The 26250-nt window shown below is 49.3% G+C and overlaps 1 protein-coding gene across 1 annotated transcript in view; it reads right to left on the reverse strand.

Moving 5' to 3' along the window:
* LOC138756940 (V-type proton ATPase subunit B, brain isoform-like) overlaps positions 1–26250 on the reverse strand; it is a 59702-nt gene that overhangs the window by 32533 nt on the left and 919 nt on the right. The window contains exons 2-8 of the mRNA XM_069923405.1: positions 17296–17351; positions 15901–15999; positions 14781–14874; positions 11407–11484; positions 8220–8359; positions 6201–6302; positions 5604–5701 (exon numbers count right to left, since the gene is read on the reverse strand). Coding sequence (XP_069779506.1) covers positions 5604–5701; positions 6201–6302; positions 8220–8359; positions 11407–11484; positions 14781–14874; positions 15901–15999; positions 17296–17351 — 667 coding nt within the window. The remainder of the gene's footprint in view (positions 1–5603; positions 5702–6200; positions 6303–8219; positions 8360–11406; positions 11485–14780; positions 14875–15900; positions 16000–17295; positions 17352–26250) is intronic.

Consider the following 26250-nt stretch of genomic DNA (forward strand, 5'->3'; position numbering starts at 1 on the left):
ACAAGTTCTTGAACCTCAGATTGTGCCCTACCCCCAACCCCCCCACCCCAGTTACCCTAATGCCCCCCCATTAGAATTGTTCTGACACCAACTACTCGCCAATGGCATCACCCCCACTGCGCACCCCCCCCCCAGTCCTCCCATTAACAGAAAATAATTCCTCATGGGGTGGTGTCGGCAAGAGAATAGAAACAGAAAAGTATTTGGCCCCTCAAGCCTACACCCCCATTCATTATGATCATGTTTGATCATCCTCTCAGTACCCGGTACCTGTCTTCTCCCCAGACCCCTGATCCCCTTCGCCACAAGGGCCAAAATTCCACAAATTCACCACTCTCTGAGAGAAAAATAATTCTCATTTCAGTCCTAAAAGACTTTCCCCTTATCCTGATACCGTGACCCTGGTTCTGGTTTACCCTAGAAGGAACAACTTTACTGCATTCAGCATAACCAATCCTTTAAGATTTTTGTACTTTTCTATAAGATCCCCCCTCAATCTTCTAAATTCCAGTGAGTATAAGCCTAGTCGAACCAGCCTTTATTCATATGCATGTCCTGCCATCCCTGGTATCAATTTAGTGAACCTTCTCTGCACTCCCTCCATGGCCAGGATGTCTTTCCTCAGTTAAGGAGACCAAAACTATACACAATACTCCACGTGTGGTCTTACCAGGGCCCTGTATGGCTGCAGTAGATCCTCTCTGCTCCTGTACTCAAATCCTCTTGCTATGAATGCCCACATACCCTTCACTTTCCTCATTGCCTGCTGTACCCACATGCCCACTTTCAATGACCAGTGCACAGTGACACCCAGGCCTCATTGCATCTCTCCTTTTCCTAATTGGACACCATTTAGGTAATAATCTCTCCTGTTCTTGCCTCCATAGTGGATAATCTCACATTTATCCACATTATATTGCATCTGCCACGCCTTGGCCCACTCGCCTAACTTGTCCAAGTTACCCTGCATCCTCTACACAGCTAACCCTGCCACCCAGCTTCGTGTCGTCTGCAAATTTGGAGTTGTTGCTTTCTATTCCCACATCTAAGTCGTTGATATATATTGTAAATAACTGTGGTCCCAGCACTGAGCCCTGCGGTTCCCCACTAGTCACTGGCTGCCATTTGGAAAAGAACCCATTTATTCCTACTCTTTGCTTCCTGTCTGTCGATCAGTTCTTCATCCACCTCGATACTGTCCCTTCTATACCATGAGCTTTAAGTTTGTAAACTAGTCTCCCGTGTGGGACCTTATCAAAAGCCTTCTGAAAGTCCAGATATCTCACATCTACTGGTTCTCCCTCACCCACTCTACAAGTTACAACCTCAAAAAATTCTATACGATTTGTAAGACATGATTTTCCCTTCACAAAACCATGCTGACTCCATCCAATGGTAACACTACTCTCCAAATGTGCTGCAATTGCATTTTTAATAACTGACTCACTACCAATGTAAGCTAACTGGTCTATAGTTACCCGGTTTCTCTCTCCCTCCCGTCTTAAAGAGTGGGGTTACTTTGGCCACCCTCCAACTCTCAGGAATTCATCCAGAATCTAAAGGGAATTGACATGGGTAGATAACTGAAATAGGTGGGAAATTGAAATAAGTGGAGAATTGAAAGGGGCGGAGAATTGAAATGGGCGGAGAATTGAAATGGGCGGAGAATTGAAAGGGGTGGAGAATTGAAAGGGGCGGAGAATTGAAATGGGTGGAGAATTGAAAGGGGCAGAGAATTGACATGGGTAGAGAATTGAAAGGGGTGAGAATTGAAATGGGTAGAGAATTGAAAGGGGCTGAGAATTGAAATGGGCGGAGAACTGAAATGGGCGGAGAATTGAAAGGGGTGGAGAATTGAAAGGGGCGGAGAATTGAAATGGGCGGAGAATTGAAAGGGGCGGAGAATTGAAATGGGTGGAGAATTGAAAGGGGCGGAGAACTGAAATGGGCGGAGAATTGAAAGGGGCGGAGAATTAAAAGGGGCGGAGAATTGAAAGGGGCGGAGAATTGAAAGGGGCGGAGAATTGAAAGGGGTGGAGAATTGAAAGGGGCGGAGAATTGAAAGGGGTGGAGAATTGAAAGGGGCGGAGAATTGAAATGGGCGGAGAATTGAAATGGGCGGAGAATTGAAAGGGGTGGAGAATTGAAAGGGGCGGAGAATTGAAATGGGCGGAGAATTGAAATGGGTGGAGAATTGAAAGGGGCAAAGAATTGACATGGGTAGAGAATTGAAAGGGGCGGAGAATTGAAATGGGCGGAGAATTGAAAGGGGCGGAGAATTGAAATGGGCGGAGAATTGAAAGGGGCGGAGAATTGAAATGGGCGGAGAATTGAAAGGGGCGGAGAATTGAAAGGGGCGGAGAATTGAAATGGGCGGAGAATTGAAATGGGTGGAGAATTGAAAGGGGCAAAGAATTGACATGGGTAGAGAATTGAAAGGGGCGGAGAATTGAAATGGGCGGAGAATTGAAAGGGGCGGAGAATTGAAATGGGCGGAGAATTGAAAGGGGCGGAGAATTGAAATGGGCAGAGAATTGAAAGGGGCAGAGAATTGACATGGGTAGAGAATTGAAAGGGGTGAGAATTGAAATGGGTAGAGAATTGAAAGGGGCTGAGAATTGAAATGGGCGGAGAACTGAAATGGGCGGAGAATTGAAAGGGGTGGAGAATTGAAAGGGGCGGAGAATTGAAATGGGCGGAGAATTGAAAGGGGCGGAGAATTGAAATGGGTGGAGAATTGAAAGGGGCGGAGAACTGAAATGGGCGGAGAATTGAAAGGGGCGGAGAATTGAAAGGGGCGGAGAATTGAAAGGGGCGGAGAATTGAAAGGGGCGGAGAATTGAAAGGGGTGGAGAATTGAAAGGGGCGGAGAATTGAAAGGGGTGGAGAATTGAAAGGGGCGGAGAATTGAAATGGGCGGAGAATTGAAATGGGCGGAGAATTGAAAGGGGTGGAGAATTGAAAGGGGCGGAGAATTGAAATGGGCGGAGAATTGAAATGGGTGGAGAATTGAAAGGGGCAAAGAATTGACATGGGTAGAGAATTGAAAGGGGCGGAGAATTGAAATGGGCGGAGAATTGAAAGGGGCGGAGAATTGAAATGGGCGGAGAATTGAAAGGGGCGGAGAATTGAAATGGGCGGAGAATTGAAAGGGGCGGAGAATTGAAAGGGGCGGAGAATTGAAAGGGGCGGAGAATTGAAAGGGGCGGAGAATTGAAAGGGGTGGAGAATTGAAAGGGGCGGAGAATTGAAAGGGGTGGAGAATTGAAAGGGGCGGAGAATTGAAATGGGCGGAGAATTGAAATGGGCGGAGAATTGAAAGGGGTGGAGAATTGAAAGGGGCGGAGAATTGAAATGGGCGGAGAATTGAAATGGGTGGAGAATTGAAAGGGGCAAAGAATTGACATGGGTAGAGAATTGAAAGGGGCGGAGAATTGAAATGGGCGGAGAATTGAAAGGGGCGGAGAATTGAAATGGGCGGAGAATTGAAAGGGGCGGAGAATTGAAATGGGCGGAGAATTGAAAGGGGCGGAGAATTGAAAGGGGCGGAGAATTGAAATGGGCGGAGAATTGAAATGGGTAGAGAATTGAAAGGGGCAAAGAATTGACATGGGTAGAGAATTGAAAGGGGCGGAGAATTGAAATGGGCGGAGAATTGAAAGGGGCGGAGAATTGAAATGGGCGGAGAATTGAAAGGGGCGGAGAATTGAAATGGGCAGAGAATTGAAAGGGGCAGAGAATTGACATGGGTAGAGAATTGAAAGGGGTGAGAATTGAAATGGGTAGAGAATTGAAAGGGGCTGAGAATTGAAATGGGCGGAGAACTGAAATGGGCGGAGAATTGAAAGGGGTGGAGAATTGAAAGGGGCGGAGAATTGAAATGGGCGGAGAATTGAAAGGGGCGGAGAATTGAAATGGGTGGAGAATTGAAAGGGGCGGAGAACTGAAATGGGCGGAGAATTGAAAGGGGCGGAGAATTGAAAGGGGCGGAGAATTGAAAGGGGCGGAGAATTGAAAGGGGCGGAGAATTGAAAGGGGTGGAGAATTGAAAGGGGCGGAGAATTGAAAGGGGTGGAGAATTGAAAGGGGCGGAGAATTGAAATGGGCGGAGAATTGAAATGGGCAGAGAATTGAAAGGGGTGGAGAATTGAAAGGGGCGGAGAATTGAAATGGGCGGAGAATTGAAATGGGTGGAGAATTGAAAGGGGCAAAGAATTGACATGGGTAGAGAATTGAAAGGGGCGGAGAATTGAAATGGGCGGAGAATTGAAAGGGGCGGAGAATTGAAATGGGCGGAGAATTGAAAGGGGCGGAGAATTGAAATGGGCGGAGAATTGAAAGGGGCGGAGAATTGAAAGGGGCGGAGAATTGAAATGGGCGGAGAATTGAAATGGGTGGAGAATTGAAAGGGGCAAAGAATTGACATGGGTAGAGAATTGAAAGGGGCGGAGAATTGAAATGGGCGGAGAATTGAAAGGGGCGGAGAATTGAAATGGGCGGAGAATTGAAAGGGGCGGAGAATTGAAATGGGCAGAGAATTGAAAGGGGCGGAGAATTGAAAGGGGCGGAGAATTGAAATGGGCGGAGAATTGAAAGGGACGGAGAATTGAAATGGGTGGAGAATTGAAAGGGGCGGAGAATTGAAAGGGGCGGCTACTGGGAGGTCCACACTATTGCAGTGGACAGAGCCGAGAGTTTATTGTCTTATATACAAGTACAATGTGCCAATATGCTGAAATTCCTCTTTGCAGTAGACACAGAAGTGCAACAGTATAATTTAAACTAAAATTACCACAAGTGCCAAGATAATAAATATTCACAGGAAGTGACCGTAACAGGAGTTTGGGTTGAGTGGAAAATAAGGGGTGGAAACCTCTGGAAAATGGGAGTGGGTAAAGGAGAGATGGAAAGAGTGGAACTGGAGGTGGGGAGGAATTCCTTCAGCTAGAGAGCAGTGAACCTCTGGAATTTTCTACCACGGACAGCTGTGGAGGCCAGACCGTTAAGGCAGAGATCGATAGGTATCTGAGTAGTCGGGGTCTCGAAAGTTATGGGGAGTGGGGTTGAGTGGGAGAATGGATCAGCTCATGATGGGATGGTGGAACGGACTTGATGGACCAAATGGCCTACTTGTGCTCTGATATGATATTTATTTTTAGACATACAGCATGGTAAAATGGCCCATGAGTCCATGCCGCCCAAATTATACCCAGTTAATCTACACCTCTGGTACATTTTGAAGGATGGAAAGAGACCAGAGCCCCCCTGGAAAACCCACGCAGACATGGGAAGAACATACAAACTCTTCACAGACAGCGCAGGATTCGAACATGGATCACTGGCTCTGTAACAGCATTGCGGTAACCATTACTCTATGAATCCGGGCAGGGAGGGGACAATGTTTATGCTCAAGCCTGTGGGTTACCCAGGGGAATGTGGGTTTCCTATTCCTTGAGGGTTATGCGAGGGGGAGGGAGGCACAGTTTGAGGAGGAGTTCTCGGTGTACTAGAGGTTTACACCCAGCATTCTGGCTGGACTGGTTTAGTTGGGTAGCCCGGAGGCCATGGTGTTGCAGGTGGAATGGGAAGGAGATGCTGCTTACGTTGGGTCATTGGCAAGGTTGAGGAACAGGCACACGTTGTCCATAGTTCCGTTCTCCTCGAAGTCCGACTTGAAGAATCGAGCCGTTTCCATGTTCACCTGTGGGGAAAGGAAGAGATATGGTACTGCAACCAACATGGCAACCATTCCCCTTTAACCAGCGTGGAAACCGTTTCCCAGCAACAGGTATGGTATAGCAACCATTCCTCATCAACCAGCATGGCAACCAGCATGGCAACCACTCCCGGTAACAAGCATGGCCACCATTCCCTGGCAACCAGCATGGCAACTGTTCCCCTTTAACCAGTGTGGAAACCGTTTCCCAGCAACAGGTATGGTATAGCAACCATTCCTCATCAACCAGCATGGCAACCAGCATGGCAACCACTCCCGGTAACAAGCATGGCCACCATTCCCTGGCAACCAGCATGGCAACTGTTCCCCTTTAACCAGTGTGGAAACCGTTTCCCAGCAACAGGTATGGTATAGCAACCATTCCTCATCAACCAGCATGGCAACCAGCATGGCAACCACTCCCGGTAACAAGCATGGCCACCATTCCCTGGCAACCAGCATGGCAACTGTTCCCCACACTTACCCCCATCGCGGCGAATACAATGGCAAAGTTTTCATCAGTGTAGTCCACAACGGCCTTGGACTTCTTCACCAGCCCTGCCTGCCTGCAGATCTGGGCAGCGATCTGGAAGGAAGCAGTGTCAGGCACAGGAGGATCCCAGACACCCAGCACCCCGCTCAGTTGTGGTGGTCCCACTCAGTCTGGGCCCTAGATCTCCCAACCTTCAACACTGTGGTGGTTGTCCACTCACCACAGGTCCAGCAGCAGTTCATGGAGTGTCTCCCCCTCCCACTGGGGCATATAGAGCAGGGTCGGGTCCCAAAGGCATTTCTGGCCCAATTCTTTTTTGGCTCTCTCCCCTAAAAAGCCTCCCCAACCCTGCCCCTCTCCCCTCCCCAACCCTGCCTTTCTTCCCTCCCCAACTCTGCCCCTCTCCCCTCTCCAACCCTGTCCCTCTCCCCACTCCCTCTCCCAGTGCTCAACACCTGCCCCACTCCCAGCTTCCCAACCCTGTCCCTCTCCCCTCCCCAACCCTGCCCCTCTCCCCCCTACCACTCACCCCCCCATCCCTGTTTAACACACCCCTCCCCATTTCATCTAGGGTGACACGGAGAGTATAGTGGTTAGTGGCACACGGTTACAGTGAGCTGGGTTCGAATCCGGCATTGTCTGTAAGGAGTTTGTACATTCTCCCCGTGTCCCCCAATGGATCTGGTTTCCATCACATTCTAAAGAAGTATGGTGTTTGTAGGTTTGTAGGTTAGTATAGTAACAGGCTCTTCTGCTCACAAGCCCGTGGTGCCCAAATACACCCAACTGATTTACAATACTCATACAGTTTGAAGTGGGTACACAAAGACCTAATTCCCTGAAAGTGGCATCACAGGTGGACAGGGTTATAAAGAGAGGTTATGGCATGTTGGCCTCATAAATCAAAGTACTGAGTACTGGAGTTGGGATGTTATGGTGAAGTTGTATTAGACATTGGTGAGGCCAAATTTGGAGTATTGTGTGCAGTTTTGATCGCCTAACTACAGGATAGGTACTGTGACAGATTATATTATATTTTATATTGTGTATAGATATGTTTTTGAAGAAGATAGATTGTGGGAGTAGTGTAGGTCACAAACACAAACACTTCACAACACAGATCTCATTTAAAATGCCAGAGCTCTGCTCAAGCCAGACAGTCCAGGCTCTGGGTGCCTTTGCAAAATCTTTGAAGGATGCCTATAGAGACTTCACAAGTAGATGTTAATTGGACTTGCTGTGGAGTATTGGATTATTGTTTTGGCTAACTACAGGTACAAGTACCATCTATACGACACAGACCTAGATAGTTTCCACAGAGATCTGGATCTCTGAAGCCAGAGAAGGATGGAGATTGACAGTGTCGAAAACAGGAGTTGGGATGTTATGGTGAAGTTGTATAAGACAATGGTGAAGCCAAATTTGGAGAACAGTTTTGGTCACCAAACTACAGGAAAGCTATCAATAAGTTAGAAAGAGTGCAGAGAAGATTTACCAGGATGTTTCCTGGACATCAGGAACTGAGTTTCAAGGAAAGGTTAAACATGTTAGAACTTTTTCCCTGGAGTGTAGAAGAATGAGGGGGGATTTGATAGAGGTATTTAAAATTATGAGGGGGACAGACAGAGTAAATGTGGATAGGTGAGAGTAGATGAGATACAAACCAGAGGATATGGGTTAAGGGTGATAGTTTAGGGGGAACATCTTCACACAGAGAGTGGTGGGAGTGTGGAATGAGCTGAAGTGGTGAATGTGGGATAAATTTGAACATTTAAGAAGAATTTGGACAGGTACGTGGATGGGAGAGTGTGGGGAGATATGGTCTGGGTGCAGGTCAGTGGGACTGGGCAGAATAATAATTCAACAGGACTAGATGGCCAAAGGGTCTGTTTACGTGTGGTAGTGTTCTCTGGTTCTGTGGTAATCAAAGGATATGGAGGAACAAAATGGTGCTGAGGTAAAATTCAGCCCACTGTACTGGATGGTGGAGCAGTGGCGAGGGGGAGATACCTCGTTGTGAGGGAGACCAGCCGCGGAAAAAATCGGAATCTTCTGTCCACGGGCGATGCTGTTCATCACATCGATCGGAGAAATCCCCGTTTGGATCATCTCCTCCGGATAAATCCGAGACTGTGGGTTTATGGGCTGTCCTGGGAAGAAGGAACAGGGAGAAAAACCGTGATTTAGGATCAGAAATGGGCCATTCAGTCCATCAAGTATGCCCCGGCATTCAATCACGAGCTGATCCATTTCCCCACTCAGCCCCACTGCCCGGCCTTCTCCCCATATCCTTTGATGCCCTGGCTAATCAAGAACTGATCAATCTCTGCCTTAAATACACCTCAAGACCCAGCCTCCACAATCACCTATGGCAACAAATTTCACAAATTTACAGATTCAGATTTGTCAATTCTGATATATTGTCAGACATCACGTACAACCCTGGCTGAATCACCCTCTGGCTGAAGAAATCCCTTCACATCTCTGTTCTAAGTGGACGTCCTTCAATCCTGAAGTGTGCCATCTTCTCCCAGACTCTCCTACCCTGGGAAACAACGTTTCTACATCTCCTCTGTCCACACTTTTCAACATTCAAAATATTTTAATGAGATCCCCCTTCATTCTCCCAAATCCCAATGAGTTCAGGCCAAGAGCTGTCAAACGCTCCTCATATGATAACCCTTTCATTCTCAGAATCATCCTTGTGAACCTCCTCTGAACCCTCTCCAACATCAGCACATCCTTTCTTAAACAAGGAGCCCAAAACTGCTCACAATCCTCCATGTGAGGTCTCACCAGGGCCTTGTCAACCCCCAACATCACATCTCTGCTCTATTCCTCTTGAATTAGCATTTGCCTTCTTCACCACTGACTCAACCTGCGAGTTCACCTTCAGGCCATCTTGCTCGAGGACTCCCAGGTTCCTTTCCCTCTGGATATTTTCAATATGCTCCCCATTTTTAAAAAAATAGCCTGTCCATTTATTTTTTTGACCAAATTGCACGACCGTCCACTTTCTGACATAGAATATCATTTTCCATTTACCTGTCCTGTCGCCTCCCTGTTTCCTGGTGGGGCCCGATTAGCACGACACCATTACACCGCTAGCGACCCAGGTTCGAATCCTGCACCGTCTGTAAGGAGTTGGTGCATTCTCCCTGTATCTGTGAGGGTTTTCCCCCGGGGCTCCGGTTTCCTTACCGGGGGTGTAGGTTAACTGGGTGCGATTGGGCGGCACGGACTCATGGGCTGAAATGCCCTGTTATTGTGCTGTGTCTACATTTTAAATATTTTAATTTAATTCCTCTACACTCCCTGCTCCTCCACCTACCTTCATATCATCTGCAAACTTGGCTACAAAGCCATTCATTCCACAATCTAAATCATTCATATACAACATGCCCCAACTCCGATCCACTGTGGAGCCCCACTAGAAACTGGGGGCCAATCAGAATATGATCTCTGTTCTCTGACTCTCTGCTTCCTGCCAATCAGCCAATGCTGCATCACGAACAACTCAGGAATGTGGGAAAGAAAATAAATTTGCTGTCATGTCTCTTATATCAAGCCCCACCCCCTTCCAATCACCATCCCGGTCCATCAATGCCCACCCTCCAATCACCATCCCTGTCCCTCAAAACCCACCGTCCAATCACCTTCCCTGTCTATCAAACCCCACTGTCCAATCACCATCGTTGTCCATCAAAGCCCACCCTCCAATCACCATCCCTCTCCCTCAAACCCCACCACACCTTCCAATCACCATCCATGTTCATCAAACCCCACTGTCCAATCACCATCAACGTCCATCAAACCCCACCTGCTCCAATCACCATCCCTGTCCATTAAATCCCACCTCCTCCAATCACCATCCTTGTCCATCAAAGCCCACTGTCCAATCACCATCCCTGTCCATCAAACCCCACTGTCCAATCGCCATCCTTGTCCATCAAAGCCCACCTCCTCCAATCACTATCCCTGTCCATGAAAACCCACTGTCCAATCACCATCCCTGTCCATCGAAGCCCACCGTCCAATCACCATCCCTGTCCATAAAACCCCACCGTCCATTCACCAACCCTGTCCATCAAACCCTGCCATCCAATCACCACCCTTGTCCATCAAATCCTCCTTCCAATCACCCCCCTTGTCCATTTCACCCTGTCCCTTTGGTCCTCTCCCCTTTCTCGACAGGTTCATGAAGCAGAGGGGGCACATCTTGCCTGCAGGGCTCCTGTCCATGTCACACACCACCCTGACAATAATATATCGCCCGCTCTTTATAGTCACTGGGTCTAAACCATTTATGCTGCTTCCAACACCACTGGGGATGCACTGTCTTCTGGAGGGCTCCACTGGTTCAAGGAAGCAGCTCTCCCTTGCTCTCTGAGATATAAATCGGAGTGGACAATCTCACCCATGTCCTGAGCAACATTCGACTCAAAATTTAAGCAACTAACTTTCTTTTTTATTGTGTTTTGAAAATTCTTCTCCCTCCTGTGGCTCTGCTCTCTAAAATTGTCCCACCACTGTGTTATTTCAACTTACATGAAAAATACCAATAAGATAGAAGGAGTACAGAGAAGATTTACTAGGATGTTGCCCGGACATCAGGAAAGGAGTTACAGGGAAAGGTTAAACAGGTTTGGAGTGTAGAAGAATGAGGGGAGATTTGATTGAGGCAATTAAAATTATGAGGGGGACAGACGAAGTAAATGTAGGTTGGCTTTTTCCACTGAGGGTGGGTGAGATACAAACTAGAGGACATGGAGTAAGGGTGAAAGGGAAAAAGTTTAGGGGGAACTTCTTCACACAGAGAGTAGTGGGAGTGTGGAAAAAGCTGCCAGCTGAAGCGGTGAATGCAGGCTCAGTTTGAACAGTTAAGAAGAATTTGGACAGGTACATGGATGGGAGGGGTATGGAGGGGTATGGATTGGGTGCAGGTCAGTGGGAGTAGGCAAAAAATGGTTTGGCATAGAATAGAAGGGCTGAAGGGGCTTGTTTCTGTGCTGTAATGTTCTATGGATCCTACATCAGATGTTCCCTCAATCACCAATCAATCAGGACAGCAGTAGAGGATGATGCCCACTCCCTGAACATTCAGGACACTCCCAGACCTCCCCTCCCTCTGCACATCCAGCTGACCAACTCATTTGTACAACTTGCCAGTACTGGCGGCAGAGAAAAGATCCCTCACCGTTAATGTCCAGGAAGTCCTCTGCCACAACCGTAGGTCCCTTATCGATTGGCTTCCCAGACCCATTGAACACACGGCCTGCAAAAGTAAACCAAGCTCGTAAACAAAAGGGGCAGATCAGCCTGCAAGAACTCACTGCTCAAGTTAGGTTTCCCCCAAACCGCTCAAGGGATCTCACCGCAAGATGGCTCCAAGGTGGCCCAGAGACAAGGTGTGAGAAAGTGCCCCAGGGACTTAAGCCAGCTTTTGGACCCTCTGTCCTGCAGTGCTGGTAAATGGGAATAGCCGGGAGAGCATCCCCCTGGCCAGAGTCACTCCCAGCTCAGAGGATGGTGGCCGAGGTGGTTGAATGAGGTGGGGGAAGGAGGAGTGTGAGGACAGGGTGGCATACTGGTTAGGAACCTGGAGATCAGCACCTAACTGGGAGGACGAACCAATACGGGCCCGATGGGCTGAATGGCTTGCTTCTGCTCCGGTATCTTATGGTCTTACAGAAAAGCAAATGAAACAGGAGCAGGAGTCGGCCATCCGGCCCCTTGAACCTGCTCCGCTGCTTGGCATGGTTAGCGCAAAAGAAAGTCCCTTCAGAGTCACTGAGTGTCCGTGGATTTGCCTCCAGTTCTCCCGCAGCCTCTGCAGCCACACAGACTCCTGTTCGATCCATCGGCTGCCCGAGCTCCAGATCCAAACCCCTGACATGGACAGGAAACCTTCAGCGCCCAAGTCCTTTCCGGAGCCCTCCTTGCCCTCAGCACCCTCTCGAATCCCGGCTCCGATACCTGGTTCCCATGAGCTGGTCTCCAGCAGCCCATGTGGGTCCCCCCCGACCGCAAGTCACCTGCAGCCCGTGTGGGTCCCTCAGCTGCTGAGCCCATCACTGGGCCGCTGCCGTGGTCACCGCACCTTAGGGTCATCCCCTCTGCCCCTCCTCAATGAGTGTCCATCTCCCCGTTTCAGGTGCCTCACCCGACGTCGCTGATCCCCCGGAATCTGCAACCCCCTCGTGGTCGCTGCCAAGCACAGGCGCTGCAACCCTGGGTGCAGGAGTTTACTTACAGATGCCGTCGGCTCCTTTAACAGGCTGTTTAACACCTGTACGGGCATTAGAACCGGGTGGTTGAACCCTTGGGAGCAGCGCAGTATCTCCTCTCCTGGATCCACACCAGCATTGCCATTACATCAGCTCTGGCAATGCCACCATTCAGTAAATAATTCCCTTACAATTCAAAAATATATCTAACTGTTATCGATATACTGCACTTGATTTGAAGCTGCATTATTAAATTCTTCGTTGGGCAGAGGATTCCACAGATCACTCGTCTCTGGGAGAAGCAGTCCCTCCTCATCTCCTCGACTCCCTCGAACCTTAAGGCTGCGTCTTTGAGTTCTGATCTCACCTCCCAGTGGAGAACAAAATGCCAAAGGAATCAGAATCCCCGTTGGAGGCATAAAACTGCCAGGTGTTAGGGGACTGAGGCAGCCCACTCTCTCACTCCCCAGGACGTGCAATGAACCATCTGCTGGAGGAGCTTGGTTGGGGCTGGGTGGGGGGGGGGGGGTTGAGCAGCATCTTCCAGCCCAGCGCCTGCCTGCCACCCTCTCTGACCTACCTCGTCCCGCGACTTCTCGCTTCCTCCGCTTTACAACTGCCTCCGGTAAAAATACTTCAATGGGAATGAGAGATTCCGACATTTCGGGCCTGAGCCCTTCCTTTTTATCAAGGGAGAAGTAAAAGCAGGGGTCACCTACAGGTATTGTTGGAGAGTTTTACTGGCACGTGAATGCAGTCAGTGGCTTCATTCGGTTTGGAGGCATGGTTGGCGTAGCGGTTTGCGCATGTCCAATATGGAGTCAGCGATCTGAGTTTGAATCCCGCGTGGTCTGTAAGGAGGTTGTACGCTCTCCCCGTGCCTGCATGGGTTTCCACCGGGGGGCTCTGGTTTTCTCCCACGCTCCAAAGACATGCAGAGATAGCAGGTGAATTGGCTGTATTTGGCTGGAAGGGCCTGTTACCATGCTGCATCTCCAAGTTTAATCCTGAGAGATGTTTATCGCTAAGTCAACTGGCTCTGACCGTCACCCCTTCACCTCTCCCTGGTTCACCATCCCTAGATCTTCCCACCTACCCCACCTCACCATTCAGTACAGTACAGGCCCTTTGACCCTCGATGTTGTGCCAAAAAAGTACTAAACCCTCCCTACCCTGTAACCCTCTATTTTCCTTCCATCCGTGTGCCTGTCTAAGAGTCTCTTAAATGCCTCCAGTGTTCCAGCCTCCACCAACACTCTGGCAAGGCATTCCAGGACCCCACCACTCTCTGTATAAAACAACATACCCCTGACGTCTCCCCTAATCTTCACTTTGTACACATGTCCCTTGGTGTATGTTCCTCCTGCCCTGGGAAACAGGTGCTGGCCGGCCACCGTATCAATGTCCCACTCTCCTCCCTCTGCACTCTTACGTCCTGATGAAAGATTCCAACTGAGAACATAACAGTTTTGTCTCTCCCACCAATGTCACTCAACCTGCTGGGTGCCTTCAGAAGATTGGAACAGCTCTCTTGGAGGTGGCACGGTTGGCATGGCGGTTCGTGCAACGCTGTTACATTGCCCGCAGTCGGGACCGAGGTTCAAATCCGTGCTGTCTGTAAGGAGTTTGTATGATCTCCCCGTGTCTGCATGGGTTTCCTCCGGCCATTCCAGTTTCCTCCCACCATTCGAAACGTATGGGGGTTGTTGGTTAATTGGGTGTAATTGGGCAGAACAGGCCTGTTACTGTGCTGTACGTTTCGATAAATAATAAATAAGAGTGTGTGTTGCTTCCGATTCCATGTCCCCTCGATGGGCCAAACACAATCCTCCGCTCCCCGGATGTGATGAAGATTTGATTTGAGCAACAATTGGAGGCTTGAGGGAACCTGACTATACATGGACAGACATCACCCATCCATGGTGGATCCACACAGCACCCCCATCCCACAGATTGACCCCCCCATGGCCCCTGGTGGAACTGGATGGACCACCCACTCCCTGGTGGATCTAGATGGACTCCTGTACCCCTGGTGGATCTAGATAGATCCCTGATTCCCTGATGGATCTGGATGGACCACCCTCCCCCACCATCATAGATCTGGATGGACCCCATCCCTCTGAGAGATATGGATGGACCCCACCCCCCTAAAGGATCTGGAGGGTCTATGTCCTCCCCCCCCATTGGATTTGATAGACCTCTATCCCCATGAAGGATCCCTGTGGGGGGGGGGGGAGGGTTCCTGGAAGCACTGCCAGTCTACTGCTTGGAGAATGTTGGACCTCACTTCCCCCCCCCCCAACCCCCACAACCCCCCCCCCCCCCCAAGTGGAGACCGACTCACCCAGCATGTCCTCGGAGACAGGAGCTCGCAGGATGTCGCCTGTGAACTCACACGCTGTCAGCTTGGCGTCAATGCCAGAGGTCCCCTCGAACACCTGGCGAGGTAATGGACAGCATGTTGTCCCCAGTGGGGGCAGGAGAGGTGGCTCGGTGGGGACCCAAGGGTCAGGCAAAGGGCCGTCAGGGCTATTAGCAACTGGTGTGGTAGATAACTGTGACAGTGGTCACACCTGCCAGTTGGAATAATGTGTTGGACAGAGAGAGGGGTGGGAGAGAGAGAGAGGGAGTGAAGGAGAGAGAGAGAGATAAAGAGAGAGAAAGTGAGAGAGCATGAGGGAGAGAGAGAGAGAGGGTGTGAGAGAGAGAGAGAGTGTGGGTGTGTGTGTGTGTGTGTGAGAGAGAGAGAGAGAGTTGAGGGGTGGCTTAAGAGAGGTGTACAAGATTATGAGGAGTTTAGCTAAATGGGCAGCCAGTACCTTTTCCCCTGGGTGACAACAGCAGAGGACATCAGTTTAAGGTGAAGGGAGGGATGTTTAGTGGTTTTTTACACAGAGAATGCCGGGTGCCTGGGATGCATTGTCAGAGATGGTGATGGTGGTTGGTACAATTGAGCATTTAAGAGATTCTTAGACAGACACATGAAAAATCGAGGGTTCTGGGTATGAGGGAGGGAAGGGTTAGATTTATGTAGAGTGGGTTTCCATTGGTCGGCACCACGTTGTACTGTGCTGGAATATTCTAAGTTGGAGAGAGTGAGAGTTGACTCGTGGAAGATTGAACAGATTACCAGTTGGGGGGTGGGAGACAAAGACCTGGTGGGGGTGACAAGTGTAGGGCAGGGAGTAAGGACACGGAGCACTAAAGTTAACAGGGGAGCAGGGCATTGCAACGGTCAGGTCCAGGGACCATGGAGACATGTGGTGGTGGGGCAGAGGGGAGAGCTGGTGGCTGAAGGGGGAAGGGGGGGGGGGAGATCCATGGTTTATGGACGGGTCTGTTGCACAGTTAAGGTGGTTGTAGGGTCCATCCTTCCACCCCTCCCCTCCACACCAGCTGTGTGGCCCAGAGTCATCCAGAGCAAAGGTCAGAGGTCAGCCAGCAAGGAGAGGGGTAGTTTTTACCTGGATAACAGCCTTGGATCCGACCACCTCCAGGACTTGACCACTCCGCTCACTCTTATCCGGGAGGGTTAAGTTGACGATCTCAGCATACCGGGGGAACTGTACCATAGAACAAAGGACATAGAATACTACAGTACAATACAGGCCCTTCAGCCCTCAGTGTTGTGCTGACCTATATGTTCCTACCAAATGTTTTTTAAAATATCTAAACCCTTCCTACATCATAACCCTCCATTTTTCTTTCATCCATGTGTCTGTCAAGATTCTCTTAAATGCCCCCAATATTTCAGCCTCCACCACCATCCCTGACAAGGCATTCCAGGCTCCCACACCCTCCATGCAAAAAACTTACCCCTGATGTCTCCCCTAAACTTCCCTCCCTTCACTTTGTACATATGTGCTCTGGTGTTTGCTATCCCCGCCCTGGGAAACAGGTTCTAACTGTCCACCCTGTCTATGCTCCTCCTAATCCTGTAGATATCTATCAAGTGTCCTCTCATCCTTCTTTGCTCCAGAGAGAAAAGTCCCAGCTCTACAGACCTGCTGGAAGCCCACACAAAGCAGCTCTTTCCCAAACTCAGAGACGGAAGTCAGGACAAGACAACAGGACAACATGGGCTAAGACAAAGGGGAAGGTGGTCACCTCACCCAGAATATCCAGGAGCTGGGGGGACAGGACTGAGCTTAGGTCAGGATGTCCCACATACAGGGCACCAGAGAACCAGTGGTGAGGAGGGATGGTGCACACCGTACCATCAACATTCTGTCCTTGCCCGGGAGTGTGTGATGGGACGGTGTGGAGGGAGCTTCACTCTGTATCTGACCCCGGGAGTGTGTGATAGGATGGTGTGGAGGGAGCTTCACTCTGTGTCTGACCCTGGGAGTGTGTGATGGGACGGTGTGAAGGGAGTTTCACTCTGTATCTGACCCCAGGAGTGTGTTGTGTGACGGTGCGGAGGGATATTCATTCTGTGTCCAACCCTGGGAGTGTGTGATGGGACGGTGTGGAGGGAGCTTCACTCTGTGTTTGACCCCGAGAGTGTGTGATGGGACAGGTTAGAGGGCTGAACTCCTTAAACCTTGGGCGAACATTAACACTTTGGTGAGAGATTATATCTCACACTGACTAACCAGGAGTGACATCTCTTGCAGTTGCTCCACTGCCCCCGTCTCATGCCTCATTACCTCAGACGCCTCACGGTCAGGAAGTGGAGGCTCTGAAAGCCGGTCTCATGAATGGGTGGCAGAGAGAAAGTGAACAATGAAACAAGGCTTTAACTCAGCTGCTGGTCTGTCACATCCAAGAGGCTCAACGTACCCCCACCACCACCCACCCCCCACAACCCCACACTCTTCCTCTGTGCTTGGCTGAGGATGGACGCATTCCCCACCTACCTTCACATTGTCCAACACCACCAGTGGCCCGTTCACGGCTGAGATGGTTCGGTAAGCTGTGAGCAAGAACAGAGGGGGAGTTGTTACAGAGGGAGGGGAGGCAGAGCGATTTGACGCCTGCACCAGATGCCACTTTAAAACCCCTTTGGTCTGGCAGGGACACCCACCAAATCAGTCAAGTCCGGGTCCTATCCACCGGTCTTCTTTAGAACCATAGAACATTACAGCATGGAAACAGGCCTCTCGGCCCTTCTCAGTGGTGGGGGGGGGGGGGGGGCGATACAGTTAGTATGGTGGTTACTGCAACGTTGTTACAGCGTCAGTTATCGTGACCGGTGTTCAAATCTGACTATAATGATTTGGCACGTTCTCCCCGTGTCTGCATCGGTTTACTCCGGGGGCTCTGGTTTCCTCCCCCCATTCGAAATGTACTGGGCTTGTAGGTTAATTGGGTATAAATTGGGCGGCATGGACTCGTGGGCTGAGATGGCCTGTTACTATGCTGGATGTCTCCATTTAAATTTTAAATTTAGTCTGTTCCGAGCTGTTCCACTGACCTGCGCCCAGCCCAAATCTGTCTATACCCCTCCCATCCATCTACCTGTCCAAAAGTATTAAAATTGAGCCTGCATTCACCACTTCAGTTGGCAACTTGTTCCACACTCCCCACCACTCTCTGTGGGAAGAAGTTCCCCCAAATGTTCCCCTAAACTTTTTCCCTTAACCTCTGTTTGCACCCTCAGTGGAAAAAGCCTGCCTACATTTACTCTGTCTACCCCCTCATCATTTTAAATACCTCGATCAAATCTCCCCTCATTCTTCTACGCTCCAGGGAATAAAGTCCTAACCTGTTAACCTTTCCCTGTAACTCAGTCTCTGAAGTCCACGCAAAATTCTAGTAAATCTTCTCTGCTCTGTTTCTATCTTATTGATCTCTTTCCTGTAGTTCGGTGACCAGAACTGGACACATTCTGGCCTCTCCAATGTCTTGTACACCTTTACCATAACATTCCAACTCCTGGACTCAACACTGTGTCTATCTCCATCCTGTTCTGACTTCTTAGATCCAGATCTCATGGTACCAAGTTCATTCTTTCTCCATTTAATTACTGGTTGTCTGTGGAAACTATCCAGGCCTGTGTCGTACAGATGGCACTTGTACCTATAGTTCGCCTTGTCCTGTTCCATCCCCCAGTACACACACCTCAGGGCGGCCCCCAGTGAGCACTGATAACCACCCGACCTCTCCCGCCCATCGCCGGCGTAGGCCTGCTCTGCCCATCAAGCCAACCAGCTGGCCTATACGCCTCCCACCTTCTGCCCAGGGTGAGTGGAGTGGGGGAGGTAGAGTGTGTGGGGGGAAGGGTGTATTGGGAGATGGGGGAGACTCTCAGGGGACAACAACACTCAGGGGACAAGTGGGGTATCTATCAGAGGTCCACACTGCACTGGGAGGGAGGTTAATCTGGGATTCACACCTGGGTGTGTGGGTGGGGGTCTCCATTTCTAGTGCCAGGGGAGGGAGTGGGAGAGGTGGTGAAAGCAGGGGCTGGTTTCACCAGGAATGCTCGGTAACGGAGAGACAACAGCCAGACCAGATTCAGGACAGTTCCAGGCTGCGACAGAGCAACAGTCCCGACCCATTCCCATCGGGAAACCCCTGTTCCCCCCGATTTAACCTTTCCATTCGATTTTCCTTTTGCGGTGAAGTCAAAATCCAACCAATTTCAGGATTTCTGGTTTTTGGAAACATTCATTTTGAATCCCAAACTGAGGCGGAACGTAGTGATCATTCGGAGTTGCCTGGATAGCATGCATAACTAAGCTTTTTGCTGCCTCTCTCACGTGACAACAACCAGTAAACACTCTGCTCTCCCCCAGGTGCTCCTCCAATTATCGTTTGAAGTCCCTGTTTCCCTTTGGCAGTGTGTTCTCCACTGCCGCTGCCTTCTCTGTGACTTCCCCCGCACACCTCCACTCTCTTGTCTGATTCAAGATATAAATCTGTGCCCTGTCCTGAACCCCCAGGGAACAACTCCCTCTCAACCAGTCTCCATCTCGTCTTACACTCCTAAGGCACTTTCAGGTGTCCAAAATACCCTGATGTAATCCCGCATATTATACCCCTAGGCGCACTTTGTAACCCTCCTGGACTGAGATCCCCTCCCGGCACCTGAATGCAGCGCCTGAAAGCAGTTGCTGAGGGGATGACAATCAGCTGGTAATGCCTGACAGCCCCCCTCCCCACTGCCCCTGCCCCCCGCCGCAGGATGTCAGTGCTGGGGTGGCCGGCGTGGGCTGTAGGGGTTGGAGCGGCTGACAGCCCGAAGAGACAGGAGTTGGAGTACACTCCGAGGTGCCTCCCATGCAGCTGTCCCTTTCGGATGGCCAGCACTGCACTTCCAGGGCTGCCACCTGAACAACCATTCCACAGGTCTGAATCTACTTCTGCAGTCGCATTCTTGGCGGAGAATGCACCTGAAAGTGGCACTAGAGTTTCATAGAACCATAAAACATTACAGCACAGAAACAGGCCCCTTCGGCCCTTCTAGTCTGTGCTGAACCATTTTCTTGCCTAGTCCCACTGACCTGCAACAGTCCATATCCCTCCACACCACTCCCATCCGTGTACCTGTCCAAATTCCTCTTAAATGTTAAAATTGAGCCCGCATTCACCACTTCAGCTGGCAGCTCATTCCACACCCTCACCACTCTCTGTGTGAAAAAGTTCCCCCTAAACTTTTCCCCTTTCACCCTTAACCCAAGTCCTCTGGTTTGTATCTCACCCACCCTCAGTGGAAAAAGCCGACCTACATTTACTCTGTCTCTCCCCCTCATAATTTTAAATACCTCGATCAAATCTCCCCTCATTCTTCTACGCTCCAGGGAATAAAGTCCTAACCTGTTAACCTTTCCCTGTAACTCAATCCCTGAAGTCCATGCAACATCCTAGTAAATCTTCTCTGCTCTCTTTTTAACGTATTGATAACTTTCCTGTAATTAGGTACAATACTCCAAATTTGGCCTCATCAAATTCCTGAGCACCAAAATAGGCCCTTCAGCCCAACTAGTTGCTGACCCAACTGTCTACCTGAGCTAGTCCCATTTGCCTGCGATCCAAAATACTGGCTGACCATTTCAAAGTTCAGATTGATTGTAAGAGTACATACATGACATTACATACGTTTTGTGGGCCAGGCAGAATTTCTACTTACCGAAAGTGTGGAAATCTATTCAGCCAAAGATATGTATTCAAAGGAGATAAATGTTAACAAGAAGGAAGTGCGAACAAACTGACTCCAATACACTAAATAAATATTCAGTAGTAAATAAAGTGCACAAATAAGAGTCCTTAAATGAGTCCCTGATGGAATTTGTTGTTGAGGAGTCTGACGGAGGAGGGGGAGCAGCTGTTCCTGAATCTGGTGGTGCGAGTCCTGTGGCCCCTCTACCCCTTTCCTGATGCCAGCAGCGAGAACAGAGCGTGTGCTGGCTGGTGTGGATCCTTAATGATTGCTGCTACTCTCCGACGACAGCGTTCTCTGTAGATGCTCTTGATGGTGGGGAGGGTTTTGCCTGTGATGTCCTGGGTTGCGTCCACTACCTTTTACAGGGTTTTACGTATTGGTATCCCCCATACCTGACCGCGATGCAGCCGGTCAGCGCACTGTAGAAATTTGCCAGGGTTTCCAGTGTCTTACCAAACCTCCACAAACTCCTGAGGAAGTAGAGGCGCTGATGTGCTTTCTTCACGATGTCATTAGTGTTTTGGGTCCAGGAAAGATCCTCTGAGATAGTGACTCCCCAAGAACTTAAATGTGCTCACCTTCTCCACCTCCGATCCCCCAGTGATCATTGGATCGTACACCTCTGGTTTCTCCCTCCTAGTCCACAATAATCTCCTTGGTTCTGGTGACACTGTGCGCGGCTGTTGTTGGTACACCATTCAGCCAAGTTTTAAATCTCCATCCTGTATGTTGACTCACCGTCCCCATTATACAACCCACAACCATGGCATAGTCAACACATTTCTACCTGTGGGTGCTGTCTGACCTGCTAAGTTCCTCTGGCAATGCCTTGCTTGCTCCGATTGGAGCCTCCAATGCAGTCTCAAAGAAGGCTCATCAGTGGCTATATTTCTTGAGAAGTTTCAGGGAATTTGATATGTCACTGAAGACTTAGACTCTACAGGTGGAAAGCTTTCTGGCTGGTTGCATCATTGTCTGGTATGGAGGTGCCAATGCACAGGACAAGAAAATGCTACAGAGAGTTGTGAACTCAGCCGACGACATTGCGGGCACCAGACTTCACTCCATTGAAGGTATCTACAAGAGGCATTGTCTGAAGAAAGCAACCTCAAGGATCCCCACCACCCAAGTCAAGCCCTCCACTCTGCTACCATCAGGAAGGAGGTACAGGAGCATGAAGACAAACACCCAGCGGCACAAGAACGGCTTCTTCCCCTCCGCCTTCAAATTTCTGAACGGATGATGAACCGCGGACATAACCTCACTTTCTCCTGTTTTTGGAACTAATTATTTATTCTGAAATGTTAAACTATAACAATATTTCCACCTGTGATGTTGCGACAAAGCAACAGATTTTGTGACATGTTCATGACAGTAAATTCTGATTCCGATTGCCGGTGCGAGAGAAGTACGGAAGAAACCAGCTGAATTTGACTACTTCACAGGGAAAGGGAGCCCAGAAATTTTGAGCATAGAGTTAAAAGGGGCCATAGTTGAAAAAAAAAGTTGAGAACGGCTGCTCTGGAGGACGTTTAAGATGAATTAAATTCAAATTTAGACATCCAGCACGGTAATAGGCCATTTTGGTCCACGAGTCCCAGCCGCCCAATTTACACCCCATTAACCTACACCCCCCCCCGGTACATTTTGAACAGTGGGAGGAAACTGGAGCCCCCAGGGAAAACCCACACAGACATGGGGAGAACGTACAAACTCCTTACAGACAGCATGGGTTTCGAACCCCGATCCCAATCGCTGGCTCTGTAACAGCGTTGCACTGACTGTTACGTCAACCATGGAGAGGAAGTTTAAGGGAGACGTGTGGGGCAAGTGTTTGACACAGAGAGTGGTGGGTGCCTGGAACCGACTGCCAGTGTTAGTGGTGGAAGCAGATTCAATAGTCGTGTTTCAGACAGTTCTAGACGGACACATGGATATTAAGGGGTTGGATCAGGTGCAGGCCACAGAGTTTTACTTTCATTTGGACATCGTTCAGAACGGACGTATGGACTACGTTCTATGTTTTATGCAGGGCCTGTTCCTGTGCTGGACTGCTGTGTGTTCCATGGAGCTAGCACAGACCAGTTGGGCTGAAGGGCCTGTTTCCCCAACATCCTGCGCTCTTCAATGTTGGGCCATCCCTGGAGGCCGCGGTGTAAACCCGCTTCCCCGTGGCCTGCTTCTAATTAGTGACACAGTGTGAGCCTCCGTGCCCCCCCCCCCCCCCCACCAGCTCTTTCTAGTCCAGCAGTCTTTTGCAATACGAATCCCAAACACTGACACACGGTGACAATGGCCACAGCTTCTCGGAGTGGGGGGGGGGGGGTGGGGTGGAATGGTAGTGGAGTGCAATGGGAGGGGGAAGTTACAAGGCCCAGGTCTGCCCTTTGACCCCAGACAACACGTTGTCAAGGCATGGCAGAGAAAGAATTAAGGCCGAGATCAGAGTCTAAGCGGCTTGTCGTTTCACCTCAGTGACTGACCCAGGCCCGCAGCCACTGATTGCCTGTGACAGGAACTGTGAGAAAGTGTAGGGTTGAGGCGGCTTCAGAGACCCCCAGTTGGGCCCAGCTTGTGAAGCCCACCCACTCCGTGAAGCTTGGGCATGAACCTGCCCTTTGTCGTATCTGTCAGTGTTGTTTTTAAACTTGAGAGGACAAGATCTCCCTTCCTGTTCCCACAGACTTCACTGCACGGCCGCAGATTCCCTGCTTTGTGCTGGAGCCCTCCCAAGATACCTTCCTTTAACTCTGACGATGAGTTTATCGTCACACACGTTGTACAATTTATAAGCGTTTTCTAAAATTTAGACATCCAGCACGTAACAGACCCTTCCAGCCCACAAGACCGCGCTGCCCAATATGCCTACAACCCCCTGTACATTTTGAAGGGTGGGAGGAAACCGGAATACACAGAGAGACTAACACAGACATGGGGAGAGCGTACAAACTCCTTTCAGACAGCGCTGGGTCATTGTGCTAACCATTACATTAACTGTGTTACCTACAGGAACCAAAATTCATACTTGCTGCTGCCAAACAGATTGTTCATTAAAAAAAACCTTAAATTAAATTATAGATAGATATTAAATATTCACAGTGCAAGATAAAAGGAGGCGTTACAATAATGCAGAGAATAGATCAGTAGAGGAGTCCCTGATCAGTGTTACAAGGGGAGGTTCAAGAGCCTGATGGCTGTTGAACCTGGAGGTGCTGGTCTTCATGCTCCTGTACCTCCTACCTGAAAGAAGCAGTGAGAATAGATAGCGGCCAAGGTGATGGGGGCCCTTCACGACGGCAACCTGGGGTATATTATGTCTGGCCCAGTGGACTTATCAATCTTGTTTTTAAGAAGGTCCAAGATTTCCTCTTCATTAATCTCCACATTTTCCAGGACACAAGCCTGTTCTATTCTGACCTCACCCTGATCAAGGTCCTTTTTCTCTTGTGAATACTGACACAATGCATTCATTTAGAACTTCTCCAACCTCCTCCGCCTCCAGGCACATGTTGCCTCCTTTATCCTTTAGCGGCCCCACCTTCATTCTCATCATCCTTCTGTTCTTCATGTTCACAAGAATACCTTGGGGTTCTTCTTAATTCTACAAGCCAAGATCTTCTCATGTCCCCTTCGAGCTCTCCTAAGCTCCTTCCTGGCTACCATGTACTTCTCATGAGCCCCTCCTGTTTCCTGCTTCCTATATCTAATGTTTGCTTCCTTCTTCCTCTTGATGAGTTGCCTGACCTGTTTCGTCAGCCACGGTTCCCTTTTCCTACCATCTTTTCCTTATCCCAGTGGGGCAAACCTATCCAGAACACCAAACAAGTGGTCTCTAAACTTCCTCCACGTTACTTCTCTCCTTTCTTCCGCGAGCATCTGTTCCCAGTTTACTCTCGCTAGGTCCTGCCTCATCCCTTCATAATTAGCCCTTCCCCAATTAAGGATTTTCCACATACTGTGTCAGGAATCCTACTTGGAAATGCCCGACAAATTCTGCCCCATCTAATTCTCTTGCGGTCAGGAGGTACCAGTGTCAATATTAGGGCAGTGAAGTCTCCCATAAAAACAACCCTATTATTTCTGCAGTGTTCCAAGATCTACCTACTTAACCGTTCTTTGGTGTCCTCAGGAATTTCAGGAATTGAGGAGCAGGGAACAGGAAACTAGGAGGGGAATAGGAGGCAGGAGATAGGTAACATCAAGGATAATCCCAAGAGATTTTATACATATGTAAAGTGGAAAAGAGTAAAGCAGAGGTAAAAATGGGACCCCCTCAGGAATCATGTGGTCAGCTGTGTGTGGAGGCACAGGAGGTGGGCAATGAGTGCACTTCCATGCGGAGAAAGACACGGGGATGGGTGAGCCTGGGGCTGATGATGGGAGTGTGTTGAGAACAGTCAGTAGCCCCTTTTCCACTGGCATCCCGGTTAATTGGCCGTGCAGAGTCCCAGGATAGGAAGCCCTTTGTGCCGTTTCCACCGGGACACTAATTGTTTTTCCACTGAACGCAACTCATCCCCAGGATCGGAGTGTTTGACCTTCCACTGGAAACTTTCTGCTGCCCCTTTTCCACTGGTTTTATCAGCACGTCGGCATCAGCAAACGGTGGGGATATGAGTTGGGGTAGAGGCGGTCAATCCCTGGTGTGAAATTATGTCATTTGATGCCGGTTTTCGGAGGGTGTTCCTTCTCTTTTTTTTTATTTTTTATTTCTCACACCATAAACCACATTAACCATGATACATACTTTTTCCTTTTCAAATATATACAGTGCCATTTTCTCCCCCCCCTCCTCCCATCGCACCCTCCCTACCTCCCCCCTCCCGTCCATTTAAAGTACAAAATCTAAGATACATTAAACCCGTCAAACAATGTTGTCATTCAATAAAAATAAACAAGAAATTCCACTGAGTCAATTCTTATCATTTCCTTCTCCTTTCGTTAATTTAGGTAGTGAATGTCCCCGGTAGGTTTTCGCTATCATGTTTCATGTCAGGCTCCCATATTTGTTCAAATATTTCAAAAACTATATGTTATTTTTTCTAATGGAATACATTTATTCATTTCTATATACCATTGTTGTATTTTCAAATTATCTTCCGATTTCCAGGTTGACATAATACATTTTTTTGCTACGGCTAGAGCTATCTTAACAAATCTTTTTTGTGCACCATCCAAGGGTGTTCCTTCTCCACTGGACCCTGTCCCAGTAGATTCCCCGTTAATTCCTGGGACAAGGTGCCAATGGAAAAGGGGCTAGCATTATGGGGGAGGAGGTGCCGAAGGTCCTGATGCGTAAGAAGGTGGACAGATCTCCTGCGACCGATCACATATATGGAGTGTATACAGATCCAATCAGAGACTCATTTAAGGATTGAGTTTACACAAGTATTTATTGCTGAATATCGATTTGTTTCTGTATTGGACAGTTTTTTACATTTCCCTCTTTTGTATAGATATGTCTTTCTTGAGTACAGTTTACACTACCACAAGGTAGGCCATTCAGCCCAGAGAGTCTGCTCCACCATTCTGTAATGAACTGATCTATTCTCCCACTGAGCCCCAGACCCCATCCTTCTCCCCGTAACCTTTGATACCCTGGACCCTTCTGATACCTATCAATCTCTGGCTTAAATACCCCCAAACACCTGGCCTCCACAGCCGCTCGTGCCAGCAGGTTCATCGCCCTCTGAAGCATAATGGTTCG

The sequence above is a fragment of the Narcine bancroftii genome, chromosome 3 (assembly GCF_036971445.1).
Source record: "Narcine bancroftii isolate sNarBan1 chromosome 3, sNarBan1.hap1, whole genome shotgun sequence".
Taxonomy (NCBI): domain Eukaryota; kingdom Metazoa; phylum Chordata; class Chondrichthyes; order Torpediniformes; family Narcinidae; genus Narcine; species Narcine bancroftii.